Source organism: Haemaphysalis longicornis, unplaced genomic scaffold (genome assembly GCF_048455015.1).
Source record: "Haemaphysalis longicornis isolate Haplotype H1 unplaced genomic scaffold, Haemaphysalis longicornis Haplotype H1 scaffold_1, whole genome shotgun sequence".
In the NCBI taxonomy this organism is placed as follows: domain Eukaryota; kingdom Metazoa; phylum Arthropoda; class Arachnida; order Ixodida; family Ixodidae; genus Haemaphysalis; species Haemaphysalis longicornis.
The window spans coordinates 279,587,951-279,608,206 of record NW_027526203.1 but is presented as its reverse complement, the minus strand read 5'-3'; the positions used below and the strand labels follow the sequence as shown (position 1 = coordinate 279,608,206).

General features: G+C 46.4%; 1 protein-coding gene across 3 annotated transcripts in view; it reads left to right on the top strand.

Moving 5' to 3' along the window:
- LOC144146717 (sushi, von Willebrand factor type A, EGF and pentraxin domain-containing protein 1-like) overlaps nucleotides 1–20,256 on the top strand; it is a 759,548-nt gene that overhangs the window by 586,478 nt on the left and 152,814 nt on the right. For all 3 annotated transcript variants that reach the window (XM_077678646.1, XM_077678652.1, XM_077678657.1), the window contains exons 10-11: nucleotides 7,646–7,825; nucleotides 8,379–8,555. In XM_077678646.1, the coding sequence (XP_077534772.1) occupies nucleotides 7,646–7,825; nucleotides 8,379–8,555 (357 nt within the window). The remainder of the gene's footprint in view (nucleotides 1–7,645; nucleotides 7,826–8,378; nucleotides 8,556–20,256) is intronic.

Sequence of the window (20,256 nt, the reverse complement as noted above, 5' to 3'; positions counted from 1 at the left end):
GCGGGGATGAATTAATAAACTGGATCGCTTCCAAGTGCACTATAGAGCGAAGGGGGCACAATTTTTATGTACGCATATAATCATCACTTTATCATCACCAACCACCCCAAGTAGCCAGCCCAGAATTGTGCAAGGTTGACATTCCCGTCTGATTAAACTCTTAAACTCTCTCTCTCTCTCTCTCTCTCTCTCTCTCTATATATATATATATATATATATATATATATATATATATATATATATATATATATATATATATATATATATATAGGTTAGTAGAGACAGAGACAAACTCTGTAGAAAGGGAGTCTGAAGAGCTACTCTGAAGAAAGGGAGTCCTCTCCCTGAAACGTCAGTAAACTTATTTTTATTTTCTACGTCTTTCTCGTTTGTCTCTGTCTCTACTAATCTTATTTTTTTCGCGCCCTGTGTGAGTTTTTATCTTTTCAGACTATATATATATATATATATATATATATATATATATATATATATATATATATATATATATATATATATATATATATATATATATATATATATATATATATATAGGTTAGTAGAGACAGAGACACACGAGAAGGACATTGAAAATAAAAATAAAAGTTTACTGACGTTTCAGGGAAGGACTCCCTTTCTTCAGAGTACAAAATAAGTTCGTTTCAGAGCTATATATATACAGAAAATGTAGCAAGGGCGAGGGCAAGGTGAGAGAAGGGAGAGTTTGTAATCTCCCTCCTCTCACCTTGCCCTCGCCCTTGCTACATTTTCTGTATATATATAGCTCTGAAACGAACTTATTTTGTACTCTGAAGAAAGGGAGTCCTCTCCCTGAAACGTCAGTAAACTTTTATTTTTATTTTCAATGTCCTTCTCGTGTGTCTCTGTCTCTACTAACATTATTTTTTCGCGCTCTGTGTGAGTTCTTGATTCCAGACTATATATATATATATATATATATATATATATATATATATATATATATATATATATATATATATATATATATATATATATATATATATATAGCGAATCAGAGTAGGAAATGAGGGGCTTTCCTGACTGCCAACCCTTATTTCTGTGTTATATATATATATATGTATATATATATATATATATATATATATATATATAACACAGAAATAAGGGTTGGCAGTCGAGAAAACCTCGGAAAGCAAAGGGGAGGATGTGGTAGATCAATGAAACAGATTAAGAATTTGGAAAGAAAGAAAGAAAGTGAAGAAAAAATGCCCGCCAGGTGGGATCCGAACCCACGACCTCCAGAATACCGGTCTGGTGCGATAACCACTACGCTACCGGCGGGGCGATTTTCCCATTCACTTTCTGGGGTATTTATGTTAGGTATGTTTGTTTCCTGTGCTTGGGGGTGGTAGCCAGCGCCATTCGGACTAATCGGGGTGAAGGGGACCTTCTTTATAACCCCCGGGTCGTGACTCGAGTGTCTACGACATGTCCAGAGTGGTCGACCAGCTTTGAACCCTCTTAAGCTCCCTTTGGCAACAAGACTGCCAGAACAGAGGCCCTCGCTATGCATGTAGCGAATCAGAATAGGAAATGAGGGGCTCGTTGAAAATAACACAGAAATAAGGGTTGGCAGTCGAGAAAACCTCGGAAAGCAAAGGGGAGGATGTGGTAGATCAATGAAACAGATTAAGAATTTGGAAAGAAAGAAAGAAAGTGAAGAAAAAATGCCCGCCAGGTGGGATCCGAACCCACGACCTCCAGAATACCGGTCTGGTGCGATAACCACTACGCTACCGGCGGGGCGATTTTCCCATTCACTTTCTGGGGTATTTATGTTAGGTATGTTTGTTTCCTGTGCTTGGGGGTGGTAGCCAGCGCCATTCGGACTAATCGGGGTGAAGGGGACCTTCTTTATAACCCCCGGGTCGTGACTCGAGTGTCTACGACATGTCCAGAGTGGTCGACCAGCTTTGAACCCTCTTAAGCTCCCTTTGGCAACAAGACTGCCAGAACAGAGGCCCTCGCTATGCATGTAGCGAATCAGAATAGGAAATGAGGGGCTCGTTGAAAATAACACAGAAATAAGGGTTGGCAGTCGAGAAAACCTCGGAAAGCAAAGGGGAGGATGTGGTAGATCAATGAAACAGATTAAGAATTTGGAAAGAAAGAAAGAAAGTGAAGAAAAAATGCCCGCCAGGTGGATCCGAACCCACGACCTCCAGAATACCGGTCTGGTGCGATAACCACTACGCTACCGGCGGGGCGATTTTCCCATTCACTTTCTGGGGTATTTATGTTAGGTATGTTTGTTTCCTGTGCTTGGGGGTGGTAGCCAGCGCCATTCGGACTAATCGGGGTGAAGGGGACCTTCTTTATAACCCCCGGGTCGTGACTCGAGTGTCTACGACATGTCCAGAGTGGTCGACCAGCTTTGAACCCTCTTAAGCTCCCTTTGGCAACAAGACTGCCAGAACAGAGGCCCTCGCTATGCATGTAGCGAATCAGAATAGGAAATGAGGGGCTCGTTGAAAATAACACAGAAATAAGGGTTGGCAGTCGAGAAAACCTCGGAAAGCAAAGGGGAGGATGTGGTAGATCAATGAAACAGATTAAGAATTTGGAAAGAAAGAAAGAAAGTGAAGAAAAAATGCCCGCCAGGTGGGATCCGAACCCACGACCTCCAGAATACCGGTCTGGCGGGCATTTTTTCTTCACTTTCTTTCTTTCTTTCCAAATTCTTAATCTGTTTCATTGATCTACCACATCCTCCCCTTTGCTTTCCGAGGTTTTCTCGACTGCCAACCCTTATTTCTGTGTTATTTTCAACGAGCCCCTCATTTCCTATTCTGATTCGCTACATGCATAGCGAGGGCCTCTGTTCTGGCAGTCTTGTTGCCAAAGGGAGCTTAAGAGGGTTCAAAGCTGGTCGACCACTCTGGACATGTCGTAGACACTCGAGTCACGACCCGGGGGTTATAAAGAAGGTCCCCTTCACCCCGATTAGTCCGAATGGCGCTGGCTACCACCCCCAAGCACAGGAAACAAACATACCTAACATAAATACCCCAGAAAGTGAATGGGAAAATCGCCCCGCCGGTAGCGTAGTGGTTATCGCACCAGACCGGTATTCTGGAGGTCGTGGGTTCGGATCCCACCTGGCGGGCATTTTTTCTTCACTTTCTTTCTTTCTTTCCAAATTCTTAATCTGTTTCATTGATCTACCACATCCTCCCCTTTGCTTTCCGAGGTTTTCTCGACTGCCAACCCTTATTTCTGTGTTATTTTCAACGAGCCCCTCATTTCCTATTCTGATTCGCTACATGCATAGCGAGGGCCTCTGTTCTGGCAGTCTTGTTGCCAAAGGGAGCTTAAGAGGGTTCAAAGCTGGTCGACCACTCTGGACATGTCGTAGACACTCGAGTCACGACCCGGGGGTTATAAAGAAGGTCCCCTTCACCCCGATTAGTCCGAATGGCGCTGGCTACCACCCCCAAGCACAGGAAACAAACATACCTAACATAAATACCCCAGAAAGTGAATGGGAAAATCGCCCCGCCGGTAGCGTAGTGGTTATCGCACCAGACCGGTATTCTGGAGGTCGTGGGTTCGGATCCCACCTGGCGGGCATTTTTTCTTCACTTTCTTTCTTTCTTTCCAAATTCTTAATCTGTTTCATTGATCTACCACATCCTCCCCTTTGCTTTCCGAGGTTTTCTCGACTGCCAACCCTTATTTCTGTGTTATTTTCAACGAGCCCCTCATTTCCTATTCTGATTCGCTATATATATATATATATATATATATATCGCTCGCTCTCTCTCTCCCTCTCTCTCGTACTCGCTTCTGGTTCTTTGTTCCGTACCTCCATAGGAAAAAATTAAGCTTTTCTTTCCTCCTTCTGTCACTTCAATTGTGCGGTCGCTCTTCGCGGGAAGTTGCATAATCGTACGTCGTGTCTATAAACACCTACATACGGTTCGCATCTCTCAAACACTCCATGCCACGGCTCCCACATGTAGTATTGAATTTGCAAAATATTACAACGTGCATGTATGCTTAAACACGTAAATATGCATTCCAAAGGGTGAGGGGGGGGGGGTAAACAGCCAAAAATAACTCTAACCATACCCATTACCTTTCCATACATTGAAGTGTAATTCTTTTAAAAAAAAGCTTGAATGCCGCAGTTATCGTTTATTCGAACTATCTTAATAGAGTTTGATTAAAAGCGGTTGTTTGGTCGAAAAAAAATGGGCAACATTAGTTGATGAAGCTTATTCTAACAACTTGCAGTGGCGTAAATCATGGGGGGGTCTGGGGGGTCCTGACCCCCCTTGTGTTCGGGCTGGGGGGGACACCTCTTGCAAGTGTCCCCCCCTGTGCAAGTGTCGACGACGTGGCAGCAGTACTCCGGAACATGCACACGTCCACTCGCCAGTATTTCAAGGAAGTGGAGAGTGTTCTCAGGATTATCTTAGTGATGCCGGTCTCTTCCTGTGAAGCAGAGAGATCGTTCAGTGCCTTGAGAAGACTGAAAACATGGCTGCGTAGTACGATGGGGGAGGAACGCCTCTACTGCATGGCTTTGGCACACGTTGATCAAGACATTATAGACCTCATAACGTTGCCAGGGTTGTTGAAAAACTTTGTTAGTGCGTGCAAAAACCGCGCTCTCGTTTTTGGACCCTCTAGAAGTGTCGAAAGCTAGGAAACATGTCATAGGTGATCAGTAATCATATTGTACAGAGTATTTCTTATTGATCTTTTTTTAACGTCTGCAATAGCGAAGTGCAATTACGTGAGGTATGAAAGCATGCTCGTTTTTCTTATTTTAATTCAAATCACGATAGTAATTTGTATATAAATGAAAATAAAGCACAAAACAAAATGGCCGCCTTGGCAAGATGTGTGTCCCCCCTTGTGATTTTTCTGGATTTACGCCACTGTAACAAGAGACTCTATAAAGAAAAACGATTTTCTAGTTTTTGTTTCAAACTGAAGACGTGTAATCTCTCAAATGAAATTATTAAACAGAACGTAAATATATTAGACGCTTTTAACACGTATTGAACCAGCCTGCCTAGTATTAGGTTAGGTGTATCCAAGCCAAATAATACTGCTCTACGCTCATCGAATAACTTTAAAACTTGCTCAAAAGATTTTTCTCTCTTTATCAATCTGTGTTTGAGTGATGGTATTCGAGCGATGTCGTGGATTTTGGTCGGTTTTATTTCAGGTCAACAATAAACGCATTCGGTAGCCACTATAGGCATAATCTAAACAAAAGCAAAGCAAAAACTCTGAGAGGTATCTGCTGCCACGAGCAAATCACGCATTGTTTCTGTGTGCTGGCGATAACTATAAAGCCTTTGAAGTATTTCCAGGCACGGTGGAAAAAGCGACATTGTCTACTGACACTTTTGCCCGGGACCTTCCACATCACTAAAAAATTCGGCCCAGATGGAGAATGGAAGGAGGCGGGAGCAGCTTTACTTCTTATTTCTGAACAAATAAGGCATCATTTGTCGTATCTAAAGGAGGGAGGAGCTATAAAAAGTGTGATCTTTTGCTTAAAACGAAACTTTATTTAGCGTTTAGTGCCCATTTTTAAGCGTTGTTTTTATACATGTATGGCGGGCTCACGCTGGCGGTAACAGCAACAAGCTTACACATAAGGTAACACCACCTTAGCACAAGCGTTACCAAACGCACCACCAGTGTGATGCAGCACTGGGAAATTTGGAAAATTATTGCATCGTGAGCCTCTGTGTCGACCGAAGTAATATACTCTACAAATTTTAAGCACCTACAGTCAGTGTTCGGGCTGGGTAATGATGAATCAGTCAGTCAGCTAGTCACTCAGTCAGGCGGCCAGTCAGTCAGACGGGTCACAGATACGCCACCTTGCCGTTAACAACAGATAGTAGTATTGCTAGTCTCATGTTTACAACGGTACGTACTGCCTTTCTCAAACACTGCTCGTGAATCGCTGTACATCGTACAATCAGTTGAGTTCAGTGACGAAGTGTTAGAGCAATCGTCGTGGCATCATTTGATAAATGCAGTGCAGAACAGTAAATGAAGGCTACTCTAGAACATTTTTTTTTGCTGCAAGTAGCCACTTAAACAGTAGCTTTACGATTATCATACGAATGATACGATTATCATACGATTATCATAGCGAAAATTCGGGCATTGGTTGCACATTGCAAAAAATTTGGACCAGTCGCTTCACTGATGAACTGTCCAGAGAGAGCGAGCAAACTTTAATAGACATAAAAGTATTATGTGGACGGAATTCTTATTCCAGGACCCAGTTGTATCTTGGTGTTACCTCTGCTTGTATTATCAGCCGAAGGCTAATCTCTTGATCGGAACTGGTCAGTTCCTCCTCCCGCTGTTCAACAGACGGATTGGAAACTGGATCCAAGTCGGGGTTACCTTAGCAGGCCAATATTGCGGGGAAGAGGGTGCATGGTGCTCCGTCAGAATTAGCCGCACTGCACGGGCGAGACTGCGTGAAGTTTAGACGGATGGGGATACGCATTGTTCTACAGGAGCCTAAGCCCGCGCTCTTGATCCTTACTGGGAGAGTGGTAGGTGATAATATACCTACGCTTTTCTATCTTACAGCTCGGCGGGTTGCCGTGATATGTGAATACAGGAAACGCCATCCTCAGCCAACTACCCAGTAGTGCCTGGTCGGCAAATCTTGGGCTGTCATGTGTGCCATGACGTTACCGCTTGTTGACTAGTGGGCTGACGTCCACACCAAGCTGATATTGTTTTCAGGTGGCCGCTGAACGGGCACCTTCAAAGCCGCTTTCTATATTCTGCCATTTCGAAAGCTACAAAGGGCCTCCGAGAGTTTTTGATGACCGTTTCGACACATGTCCATTGCTGCAGCCACATCAGGAATCATTGGAACACCACTCCGCCTAATTTCAATCCAACCACTCTGCTAGCGCACATGCTGGCTCATCAAAAAGTTTTCGCTCTCTCTCCTGTCGCTTTTATTCGTGTTAAAATTTCTTCTGAATTAGTGTAAGACTGCTCATGCGCTGTGCCAGGAGTATCCGTCTAGAGTTTGTTTGTAGACCTTCCGTATGACCACAACAGATTACGCCGGCACCCAGTTGAGAGTAGTTTGCCTACACGCACCTCCGGTAAACCAAAACGGTGGCAGTCCTCTGTCTCATAAAAGAATTCTCTCTCTGTCTCATGCAGTTGAAATAGACGCTGAAACCAGAAGTAGGATGACGTCTCCACTAGGGGGGGGAGGGGGGGGGGGGGAGCGTCAGATGGCATCATCCCAAGCCAGAATCCCCGTAGCTTCCACGGAATTGCGAGTGATTCGGCTGGAAGAAAACTCATGCAGTAACGGTAGCTTTACAAAAATTTCCGCGGGAGGACAGAGAGAGAGAGAGAGAGAGAGAGAGAATTAGCATATTCAATTAAGAGCTCATTGGTTCTGGATGTTGGAAGCACGTGCCCTGTGTGGAGGCGTCCTCTATAGTGCGGCATGCCTTTGTCCTTGCTGGCTGCTCCCCCCGCGTAACTCTGTGAAATGAACGCTGACTGAGTGCTGTGTCTGGAGGGGACGTTAGGATGGTATGGCCTATGGCGCTGTGCAGGCCTGACGCTTTTTGTGCGTACGCAGCACCGTGCAAGATCCCGACGCTAGAGCACGCGCACGTGAACCTGTCGACTCCCGAGTCCCGGCTGGAGCACGGGCGCCAACTGAGCGTCAGCTGCCACGAGCACTACGAGCTGGCTTACAACGCTACGCCACCCCGCTGTAACAACGGATCCTGGACCCACTTGCCCATCTGCGCACCCGGTGAGAGAGGGGCGCCCTGCTATCGGAGTCGTTTCCCGGCATGAAGCAGCAGAGAGTGCAGTCACCTTGTGGCAGTCACCTTACGGCATGATGCGTACGCATCATGCGCAGTCACTTTACCTCGCGAACGTTATGATAGGAGCACTCTCATGCGTGTAGAACGTAAGCAGCAGCAGGTACACACCTTTTGGAACAAAAGGTTTGCTGAACTGGCTAGTGTGTCGCTGGAGGGGAAAGCGCTTAAACTTTAAACAGCAGGAACAAGGACCAGAAAGACAACAACACACCAAGACAAGAAAGTTTAAGCGCTTTCCACTCCAGCTACGCAGCACCAACTCGCCCCTACAGATGCCCTATTAACGTCAATGGATAGTGTGTGATATGTATATGGTCGTTTTTTAATGTTCCCTAACTTTTCTTCACTCGCAGCCACATAGATGAAGTTGGTAGTAGCGGGTGAGAGTTTACATTTCGTCGGTGAAATTGCAGTGCGCGAATTCGCATCTCCATTACACAACGTGCGCCGCTGCATGCTGTTTTGGCGGCCGCGCAGCACGGTGCAAGAGCCTCCCCGAGCGGCCAGCACACGGCTTTGTGATCGCGCCCAAGACTGACCATGGCATGCGGGCGCTGTTCCACTGCACGGACGGATACCAGCTGGTGGGACCAAACGTCACCGTCTGCCAGTTCGGAAACTGGACTCACGACGCTGTGCCAGTCTGCCGAGAGAGTGAGTGGCACAAACACTGCCACCGGCCGCCCTTGCATGCGTATTCGATAGCATGGCTCTTCTGCATGAAATCGAAGCGGAAAAAAAGAGAAAGACTTGGACCATGTATTTAGAGAGTAGCACGGCGTACTAAACAAAAAGCTGCTTCTACTCTCCTCTTGTGAGTGTCAACCTCTGAATTACAGACTCGAAGCCGGCTTCGGGAGGCCCGGTCTCTCTCTTAGTGTTTAGTTGGAGTGTGCGCTTTCTCTAGATTTTTATCGATGCTGTTATATTTGTCGAAGATGTGCTTTTTTTTTTCAGGCATAACGTTTTGGATATTAGTCGCTTGAAGGACCACGAGGTGATGCGCGTCCTAATGAGAAAGAACAAACGTACATAATTCAGGCTAACTCTTCTGGGTCGACGTACCATGTGTCGCTTGATGGCGAAGAACCACCCCAGAAAAATCTCCAATTCCAGGCGCGGGTGGTAGGCTTTGAATGTGCGGCACATAATGAACATACCCCGTTATCTTGCTCACTGCAGTATGGCATCGTCAAGAGTGGCGCTAACCCCCATTTATACTGCAAGGACACGCAGACCCTCCAAAGCTAATATGACTGTTGTGCGGATTAGCCCTCTACAGGAAGATGCGGCCTGTGGTGCTCCCATCTTAGCCTGAAAGAGTGACGCTAACCCCCTATTTATACTGCAAAGACACGCAGAACCTCCAAAGCTAATATGACTGTTGTGCGGATTAGCCCTCTACAGGAAGATGCGGCCTGTGGTGCTCCCATCTTAGCTCGATCGCGCGCATGTCACGTTGTTACTGTCCCTTCATGCTCCCTCTTGAGATGCAGGTCTTATAGTTAAGCGGCGCCTTTTCGCCGCATAACAGCAAAACTAAGCAGAGGAAACGATGGGATGTGCTTAAGTTAATCGGTTACACATATAGAAGTATATTTTTATTATTTTGTTATTGATAGATTGCCGCGTAGGCCAAAAAGATCATTCTATGAATATGAGAGGACGGAGGTGCGAGGAATGGGGGTAGAGGAGGGCTGCGGAAGCGGAGTGCGATTGGTGCAGAGGCTAATGACGTAGTACAGCGACAGGCAATCGGCCGCCGCCGTTGCTGCCTCGGCTCGACGTCAGCCGATAAACTAAACCCCAGTTCTCGGGCTCCGGGCCCATTGGAACGCGTCGCGTAGCCGATTGTACAGGCTGTTCATTCGTAATGTTAAATGGAGTGTACGTGAACCGAGTTCAGGGCCGAGTAGGTGGCAAAAGAGCGTGGAATGAGAATGACGGCGACGAAATGCCGAGAAGTAATGCCGCCGCTAAGTGAGCAAAAAAGTGAGAACTGAGACTGAGTAAGTACAGTGGGCGGATGCGACTCTTAAACGGTGTTCAAGAAAAGAAACGCCGAGTTTCGGGCTCGTGAAGCCAAAGATAAGTGAGTGGAGCGTCGGGTCGATCCTCAAGGTCGCGAGGGAAGGGAATGCGGTGCTAAACCATTCCTAAGGATCCACCAAATGGATCTTCTATTAACATATCTGATGGTTCACTTGATCCTCCAGAACGACAAGCCTCTTCTTTATTTTTTAAACAACTCGTTTCCAAGCACCCGCTTTTTTTCATGCTCGCAAGGCCAAAAGTGCGAGGGGGTGTGGGGGGTGCTTTGAACCGGCAAATATAAAATGACCTCCCGCCACATACGCGTACACTTTTCCCGGCAGTAGCAAGATGAGACGGGTGCAAGGAATTGTGTTTTATACAGCAAATATTAAGAAAAATGTAGGAAAAAATAATAAAAAAAACACGCAAGACTTGAAGGCAGCGAAGCTGTACGCAACCTTCACGACCATCATGAAGGTTTAAGTCCACGATTGCAGCCGATTTGCTTCTTCGCTGCCGCAACGACATTCACTCCATCATTGTTGCTATAAGTGTGAGCTTTCATTCTTCTGGAAGTGATAATCACTGGACATCACCTTGAAGGGGCGTACACTATGACGTGTCTTTCTCGTTCCGAGCAAGTGTTGCCGCGATTACGTCGAACGCTGCAATTTTCTTTTTCTGGCCAATCTTGGCCAATCTCCCTAAGTAGGTATGCTTGGCTTGACGAACGTGCGCAGGGGACGCTGGGCGGTCGTCGCGAGGCACGCACACACGAGCGCTGGGAATCTTGGTTTTTTTAACTGCCGGGTGGTCGCCGCGAGGACCGCGGTCGTGGTATTTTAACTGCTTAGTATTTAATTTCTTGGTATTTTTAACTGCGGACACGACAAATTACGATTTTCTGAACAGCTTCGCTGTTAAAAAGTACGCAGAGACAGCGAACTCTCTGCTTACGTTTGATACCTGGTATTCAGTCACTCACTCTCACTACCACTCGGGTGTGTAGTACCGCTTGAGCCGCTTCTATGAGTATCTCGCAGCAGGTTGTCTTTTGTTCCATCGAGCATTTCTTTCAAATGACTCAAGTGGAGTGAAAGGCTCAAGAACAGAGCGAGAAAGGGTGGTTGGCGGCCTGGGCCTTATCAACTCTATAGCCTGGGCAAGGCTCGCTTCCTCACAGAAAAAGGGGTGCTTAGATTCGCGTGCAAACATTTTTTTTCCTTTTTTTTTTCTGAAAGTAGTGGGGGGGGGGGGTGCTTACAATCGCGAAAATACGGTATTTATCACGAACTTGCCTAAGAACGCGATCTAGATCGCCGGCCTCTGTGTATCGTCCAAATCCGGAGACAGGCCCACGGTCGAATTGTTAGATAACTCAAAATTACGGACAATTGTCTGAAAAATATTTCTAGCGCGCCACTTAGTTAAGGCCAAAATAACAAGAGGAGGACTTAGCCTCGCCCGAAGGCAAACGTAGGATACGGCTTTTTAGGAAAAATACTCACTAGAAAGCTTTCCACGCAATATTCAAAGAACGCCCCCCCCCCCCCCCCCCCCGCCCCCTCCTCAGTCATCGATCACAGTCTGATGCCGCGCTGCTACAAGCTTTTTTTTTTTTCTCAGTTTTCACTTGCGCCTCTTTGACGAACGTATATCTGCCTGCGTTTTACTGTGACTGTTAAAGTCCCCTTTGTGGTTTCCGCTAAGATGATTTATTACGTGAACATTTCAGTGCACAACTCATGATTAGGACAGATACCCGCCACGGTGGCTCAGTGGCTAAGGCGTTGTGCTGCTGAGCACGAGGGCGCGGGTTCGATTCCCGACCTCGGCGGCCGCTTTTCTGATGGAGGCGAAAAGCAAAAACGCTCGTGTGTACGAGATTTCGGCGCACGTAAAGGATCCTCAGGTGGTCAAAATTAACCCGGAGCCCTCCACTATGCCGCGCCTCATCGTATACGTTGCGTGGGCGCGTTAAACCCGACAATCAATCAAATCAATAGGACAGATGGTGGACCGCACTGTGTGTAATTAAGAGTTTTCAACTCTTGTTTTTGTCTCGTGACCTGTACACGTCTAGCTCTCGGCTGGTTTGAAAGTGTCATAAAACATCGTGAACGGAAACCAATAGGTAGCAGTAACAATAACGGCTCAGAAAGCTATGCTCGCAGCGTCGAATAGAATCTGGCCTCCATCTCTCACGTCTGGCACTCGTACATTGGTGTGTATTTCAGAGGCACAGCCCTATTCTGGCGGATGGAGCATAGCTCGCAGAGTCACTGTCATCGGCGTCACCTTCATTCTGAAGGAAACAAGAGTGAAAACAGGGAGCTGTGACGTGCACGCAAACGATCTTCACGGTTTCTGGGATAATACGCAGGCTTTAAACTAAGTACTGCTGGTAATATCTGTATGCGTTCTCGCGACAACGCTCCTGTGATGTGATACCGCTCTTGATGCTTAGTCTTGATTGCCAAAACCGCAAGCCAAGCGAGCTAGTGCAGCGGCAAGGGAGCGCGTTTAAGGGTTGTGCTGGTGCGGGGACTTCGCTAATCCGTGCGAGCGATTCCTGCCTTTTACGGGACGTCGACGCGGCCGAAACTGGATTAGTTGCGCCTCCGTCGCAGCCATGACACCGAGGCTATAACCCGCCTTAGAAAATTTCCACCCACGAGATAATTAACAATGGCCTGTGTTATTCCGGCGTTTCCGTCACCATAGAACTTCTAACGTGACCAAGCCATGCCATCTTATGCACAATTTTTACGGAAAACGGATGACCAACGTGTCGCGTTGCAAACGCCATCCGTTCACTATTGCGGTTGTTGTTTGCTTAACGGAAAACATTTCATGATCTGCCTTTCACTAGATGATAGGACACTCGTGATCTTAATGGAGCCGATGTTTGGCTGAATTATTCAAGTTTAAAGGTGTCGTTAGCGAAAGAAGTCTTCAAACCGTTATAAAGGCAGCGCAAGTTTATGAAGTCATGAAGACCTGCCAATGGAAAGTGCCTCTTCCACTCAACCACAATCCGTATTGTCAGGTCGAATTGACTCCGGTGGAACGAATCGCCCAGGAGCTGAAGCATACGTCGAATTCTATCGGTTCAACTGGAAACATAGGGTTGCAATGATTTCGAATATTTGCAAGGCTGCCAACTGATCAACTACTATAAATCAATTTGAAAACTAAGAGTGCCGTTTTTTATGTAATGCTTCTTCAAAATTCTTCGCATTGTTGAAAATCGTGCAGCTTGGTGGCTCTGTGGCTAAGGCGTTGTGCTGCTGAGTCCAGAGACGTGGTTTTGACCCCGGCCACCGCGGCCATTTTTCCGTTGGAGGAGAAGAACAAAACCACCCCCGTGTCGAGATTTAGGTCCACGTTTAAGATCCCCCGGCGTCTAAATTATTTCGTAGCCATCCACTACGCGCACCTCGTAGCCCAGGTGTCGCTTCGAAGTGTTGAGCACCAAAACTTAGCATTTTTTCTCTTTTTCGGCATTCTTATAGGTGGGAGAATTCTTTGTAAATTTGTGGTGTGTGACACGATCGACATCAGCGGGCATTGGATAGCCGCTTAAACAAAAATCACAACAAAAGCGTAGAGACTGAAGAGGTATCTGCTGCGGCGAGGAACTTACAAGGTGCCAGCCTGTGCTAGCGATATGCATAGTTTTCGCAGTGCATGGGTAGTTTTCGCAAAGTGAGGAGCGAAAGCGTTTGTCAGAGCCGCTGCTTGGCCCTTTGAATAAATAATCGCTAACAAAAACTTCGGCACGAAGGATACAGCGTAAAGAAGATTGGGGTTTTACTCCCCGAACCTACACCTAGGCTGCGGAGGCGCGTCGTAGTGAAGATCTCGGATTAATTGCGACCACATGGGGCTCAGTGACCTGTGACGAAATGTCTACATACGGGCGCTTTTGTTTTTCGCCTCCACCACAATAACGGCCGCCGCAGCCGAGGTAGAACCCGCGTCCTCGTGCTCAGCAGAAAGACGCTTTAGCCACCGAGTCACCATGGCGGGTAACATGAACAGTTCGAATTAAGTAGTACATTTTTAAGTTTAACCATTAATTTGCTTACTGCAAGCAGTACACAACAAAAGAATACAAAAATATATACCTGTCGTCAAACGTGGTGGGAAGTATGTTGCTTTTTTAGTTCATACCTCAGGCTGAAGAACTGTTCTGGGTACACATTTTCGTGATATAGTTGTATGCTATTCAGCCCCCCCCCCCCCCCCCCAAAAAAAAAATATAACGCTTATTCTTAATATTTTTTTTCGTTTGCATATGAATATCGATACACCTCCCAGACTTAGTAATTGCACCTCTCCAAGAGAATTTCTTCTTAGAAGTAGGCAAAGTTTATTTCCTTTGGGAGGAGGGGAGGGAGGACGAAATGCGTGGCAACCAATCATGTGTTAGTTTTTAGTTTTTTTGTTTTTTCCTTCCTTACATAGCGCCATTGTAGGCCGCGATTCCTCGCTGAGTAGGCGCCTCTTCAAAAGTTGGGAACCAATATTGAGAAACGATTTATGCTTGCTTGAAAAGAAAACGAATAAAATATCCCACCACGAGAAGCTCTTCAACTAGAGCCTTAGGATTGAATTCATCTTAGAATTGAATGTCATGGAAGAAGGGAAGCTCGCTAAGTGGGCTCTCAAAGAAACGCTCCCGCACCCGACGATTTCTCCAATCTGTTTCCGGTTCCGCATACAATGTGCCCGGGGGCTTGGCGCTGCGGCGAAACCACGCGACTTGATTCAGAGCTATCCTAAAAGATGCGGCGAAGCTTTTGCGGCGAGGTCTTTGCGTCGATAGCCCCTGTTATTTGCGAGAAGCACCCTTGAAAGTGAAAGGAGTGCAGCCTGATAGATGACGCTTTTTTTTTAAATAGCCTATAATTTGCGCTTAAGAAAAACGGAGAGAAGTCCCGCTTAACGAGAGCGGCCTTATAGCGCACCTAGCTTCGGCGTAATTTGGCTTACTTTATCAGAGACGTTTTTCTCGCGCTGATTCAATCTGAACAACGACCAAATTGCTTGATTCGCCTCCACTTACTCCGCTCCTGGATCCCGCCTATATGAGAGACCACGCGACCGTGGAAAGCATAAGAAGGCGTCTGGGGATAAAGGGTATTATACTAAAGTATAACGCATAGTCGAGACAGCCTCCGAGCTGCCGCAAATCCTGCCTCGTTCTTCGACGGTTGCCTTCTCTTTCAAAGGCACTGCTTGACTGCGCCGAGCTTGAATGAAACTGCATCTTCGAGTGGCTTCCGTCGCTTTAGTCAGTTTAGTATGCGCGGGCTTGCATTCGCCTTTTTCGCGCAGTAAGAGCGCTATGCGACAGAGTGCCTTGTATAAAGAAAATTAAGAAATATTTCAGATGGTTTTATTTTCATTTCGCGCGTAATAATAGCAAAGTACGCCGTAATGTCAGCGCTTCGTTACATAGGCGAGCTGGCAAGCAAAATGTGTCACTTATAAACTCAGCAATGCCATTTTTCGACGTTAGCAGTAAGGAAACAAGTTTTTTGGCGTCGTCTTCTCTCTATACCCGCTGCGTGGATGCGGTATGGCTGACCAGAATGCGGGTTGGTTTCCCGGCCGCGGTGGCTGTTATTTTTACGGAGGTGAAGGTCCGAAATGCCCCGTGTTCGGACCTTTTAATGATTCTCAAATGGTCAAAAATATTCTGTACTCCTCCTGCACTACGGCGCACCTTCTCCTAGCGCTGGTGTTGCTTCAGCGCATGAAACCTCAATGATAACCATTTTATTTCATTTATTTTTACTATTGTCTTTTCAGATCACAAGGGTTCGTTATTAGCGTACCATTTCCGGGACATCGTTGAGACAGTGGAATAAAAGGAATAATGTTTGGGGCCGATTTTTCGGGGAAAGGCGTAATGGTACGACATTTACGTTTCCCCGCCGTTCAGCTGATGACCGTGTCTGAAGACATACTTAGGCCTAAAATACACGCAAAATCGGACATACAAAGTCCGGGCACATACTACGTACTTGGGGTGTAAAAGACCTTCACCGGGTGGATATTGTGGTAAATCAGACGAACTTTTGGCGATCTACTTCACCACAATTCAACTGCGCAGTGTGGACTGTCCATTTGCTGCGCCCAATTAAGGGAGCAAAATAGTGAACAGGAAGGCCCGACGCATGATTACACGCAAAATGCAGGGTTAATTCATCTTATGAGGAGCATTGGTTACAATACAGAATAGATAAATGCTTTATGCGCGCTGCGCTCGCATGCATTCACTTACACACGCGAGGCATGCATGCATATATATATATATATATATATATATATATATATATATATATATATATATATATATATATATATATATATATATATATATATATATATATATATATATATATATATATATATATATATATATATATATAATACATATATATATATATATATATATATATATATATATATATATATATATATATATATATATATATATATACACAGAGAGAGAGCGAGCGAGAGAGAGAGAGAGAGAGAGAGAGAGAGAGAGAGAACGCCATGGGGTCGATCATTTAAAAGGCAATCAAGGTAATCAAGCTTAAAGCGGTGAGGAGTAGGGACGAGGCGAAAACTAAAAGAAATAAAAGAGTACAGGACTCGCATGGGGGTGAGTCACTGCCCTGTCTTCTTTTTTTTTTTTTCCCGGGCTACAGGAGGCCCTCCGCCGGCCGGGCGCCCAACCATCAGAGCCTGAAGCTCGTCTAAATAAAGTTTATTCGCTCACTCACTCACTCTAGTGAAACCCTCATTTTAAATCAATGCATCGCTGTACTGCCATCCTCTTCGCCTGGCTGGATTGGAGGATGCTCAGGCCGTTGCACTATAATAGCATCACTTTTAATGTAGCCCATGCACCAGCACTCGCATCCTACTAGCAGCAGATTTTGACCTAAACCGCAGTCTTGTATGCATCTGTGTGTTCGAGTATAGGGTTGTCCGAGATTAACTGTGGGCATCGGTTGGTCGTCTTGGTTCGTGTTCTCTTGATTATGTCGACAGCCAATTTGAATCAGCTTCACGTTCCCATCTAACCGTCATTTCAATCCACTCAAGTGACTGCGATCCAAGCATCATTTCCACCTTACGGAGCCCAGCTGCATAAGCGTAGACTGGATGCGCACGGCGTGAGAGGCGACCGATTGGGGGAGGCGCGTTTGTGCATCGCTCGCCAGGGATGGAGTTTCTAGAAATCCTTTTCTGATGGCTGCACAGCCGGCGCAAGTTATCGGCACTCTCCCTGGCGACAGGAGAAAGAAACTGATCTCCTCAGCAAATCTACTTACTCTAGAGAATCGAGCGCGATAGGCAAAAAGATCCGAAGGACAGAGGGCGGGTTAGGCGAACAAAGCAAGTGCCAAGATGGCACTATAAATGTCCTGGAGAAAGGAAAGAAATTTTTTCTCCCCAGGGAATCGAGTTGAGTCCTCCCCGGCGTGGCTCAAAAGACTGGTGACGCGAGGCGCCAAGGTAAGCGCTCCTCTATGGGCGCGTGCCAGAGTCAGCAGGTACGCATTCAGGCAACTGGAACCGCGAAACTCTTAATCGAACTAGCGGCGCGAGAATAAGACCGGCCACGTCAGGAGCCGCCCGATCTCTAGAGTCTCCACTGTGCTCTTTTTTCCTTCTCCCTTCTGTCTTCGTTGAACCCGCCCCTCGAGTTTGTCGCCAGTCGGGCGTTCCATTCCAAGCCACGGGATGTGACTGCGCTCACGGAGGGGATGTGTGGCAGTGGTGCGTCAGCACCGGGATTTGCTTGAGCTCTGCTCCACTGCCGACGTCTTCGTTAACCTTTCTTCGACAACTATAAGCGCCCTTCATTTAACCCAATAAGTTGAAGAAGCGATAGGCGGCTGCAATGAAAGCAGTCATACAAGCATGAATGCATAGCACAACTTGATCTTTGACTGCGGTCATACCTTATGAAAGAAGTACTTCGGCCGCGATGGTAAGCGTACTGTACACCTAACAGTAAGTGCAACCAGCCTGACGATGTTCTAATGGAGTGCACACATATTTTCCGGTTCATGACGCTTTACTTCAGCGCTTACTTCGTTCACTCTTTTGATGTGTTGACGCGCTCGTGGGAACTTGGAACAAAAGTATCGTCGCTCGTCAGCGGCCACCGAACAAATAAATCTGTAGTGTAATAACAATGTATACTATAATTTGTAATGTTTGGAGGCCTTCCTCCATGGCACACCTCCGTACGTTACATTCGAGGTAAGGTCCTACCCCACGTCATTGTACGCACGTGTAAAATGCCACCCTTCCAACATCGACCAAAAGGTGACGGCATGTCGAAAGGGTGACGGTTCATCCTCGGGTGTTACGCGCCGAAACTACTCCTGGGTTATGAAGCATGCAGTAATGGAAAGCCAAAGAGTACTTTTGGCCTCCTGAGGGTCATTAACAAATGCGCTGCAATCTTGACACACGAGCGGTCTCATTACTCTCATTCACCAGAAAAATTGCCACCATGGCTTGGTTCATTTATAAAGTCTTTTAAAGCGAAGCTTTATATTGCAACGGTTCCGTGCATTCTTCATGCGCGCGAACAAGCACTCCGGAGGATCGACGTGTCTTTGAAGCGCGAGGCGCTACAAAACGTTCCATAACGAACGTACCGGTGTGTGCGCTGTTAGCACACGGCCACCATCGAAGTCGCACGCTGTTCAAAACATGATTGGTAGCGCAAACTTATACGTATCATCACTGGCCGCCTCCATACCCTCCACTCTCTGTCGGCGTTCCAAGTGATTGCGTGTCTAGTTTCCTCCGGCTCCTCGGTGCGGAGGTCGCGTCGTCAAGCCAAGTTGCCGTTCTCTATTCTTAATTTCACTTCTCTTCTGTCGTCGTACTGGGGAGGCCGCGTAGTCCGGACTCCATCTTCGCTGGTCATCCACCTCCACATAATGCAATGGCTCATGATTTTCTTATACATTTCCTTCTAAACTGCATAAAGAATGTGAGGCGAGACGCACGCGAAGCAGAGTGAAGGGTTCTTGCTTCGAATTCGTCACGAAGAAACCAAGGGAAAGCACCTCATAAACGTGACATTTGGCATCCAACCAACTTCTAGTTCGGTGCAAACATTGCGGTAGAACTTTTCAAAGCACTTTAGAACTTCAAAACTTGGCGGCAAAGTAGCCGCCCGCATGCGATTACCCTTCTGTACGTTTACATCTTTCAGAGACGTGGTGTGGCCATTTTTAAACGTGATCTTTCGCACGCAATAAACTTTTGTTTGAATTAAACATTTGTCAATGTAGCTGCCCAAAAGTGAAGTCCGGTAAGCTTGACTGCGTCTCCGGAATTCTAAACGTAGACACCTTTAGCGTGGCATGCCGAAACACGTCCTGGATATGAAACGGGTACCCGCCGCGGTGGCTGAGTGGCTAAGGCGTTGCGCTGCTGAGCACGAGGTCGCGGGTTCGATTCCCGGCCGTGGCGGCCGCTTTTCTGATGGAGGCGAAAAGCAAAAACTCCCGTGTGTACGAGATTTCTGCGCAGGATAAGGATCCCCAGGTGGTCAAAATTAATCCGGAGCCCTCCACTACGGCGCGCCTCCTCGCCTGCGTTGCGTCGGCGTGTTAAACCCTACAATTAATCAATCGATATGAAAGGGGCGTTTGTATTTACGTGTGGGCTCGTTCAGCCATATATGACTGTCACAAAAAGTGTAGAGGTTTGAAGTTTGAAAACTATAGAGGACAGCGGAACACATAAGTATGCAGCATAGTTTAAAGCAACGCACCGGATATTAAATTTTCAAAGCGGCTATAAATGAAAAAACAATATCGTAAAAACAATAAATTTGATGCATGTTAATCGCGAACAACACAACGAACAAGTCTGGTTGGTAGTTCACCTGCTAGATAAAATTTCCACCATAATAAAGCACTACAAAAGAACAGACAAGGCCACGGCAATAGAATGACACGCATGGATAGGGAGTGAAAAACGTTGTTTCTTGCTGGCGCTTGCTGTACTGCGTTTATTTAAATTAACACGTATGCTGGTGTGGGTTTTTGTAGCCCTATATTCGCAACATATTAAACACCTTGCTGTCACCTATACCAGCTGGGACGAAGTTGCACCTAGACGGGAAAGAGAATACGCGGTCGACTGATTTCACTTGGCATCCGTACACGGAAATGGCCCTCATCAGCAAGGGTAGTCTTGTTTGGAATAGCATGAAAAAAATATTTTGTGTCATGTCTGGAGAACCTTGTAGACGCCTTTCCAG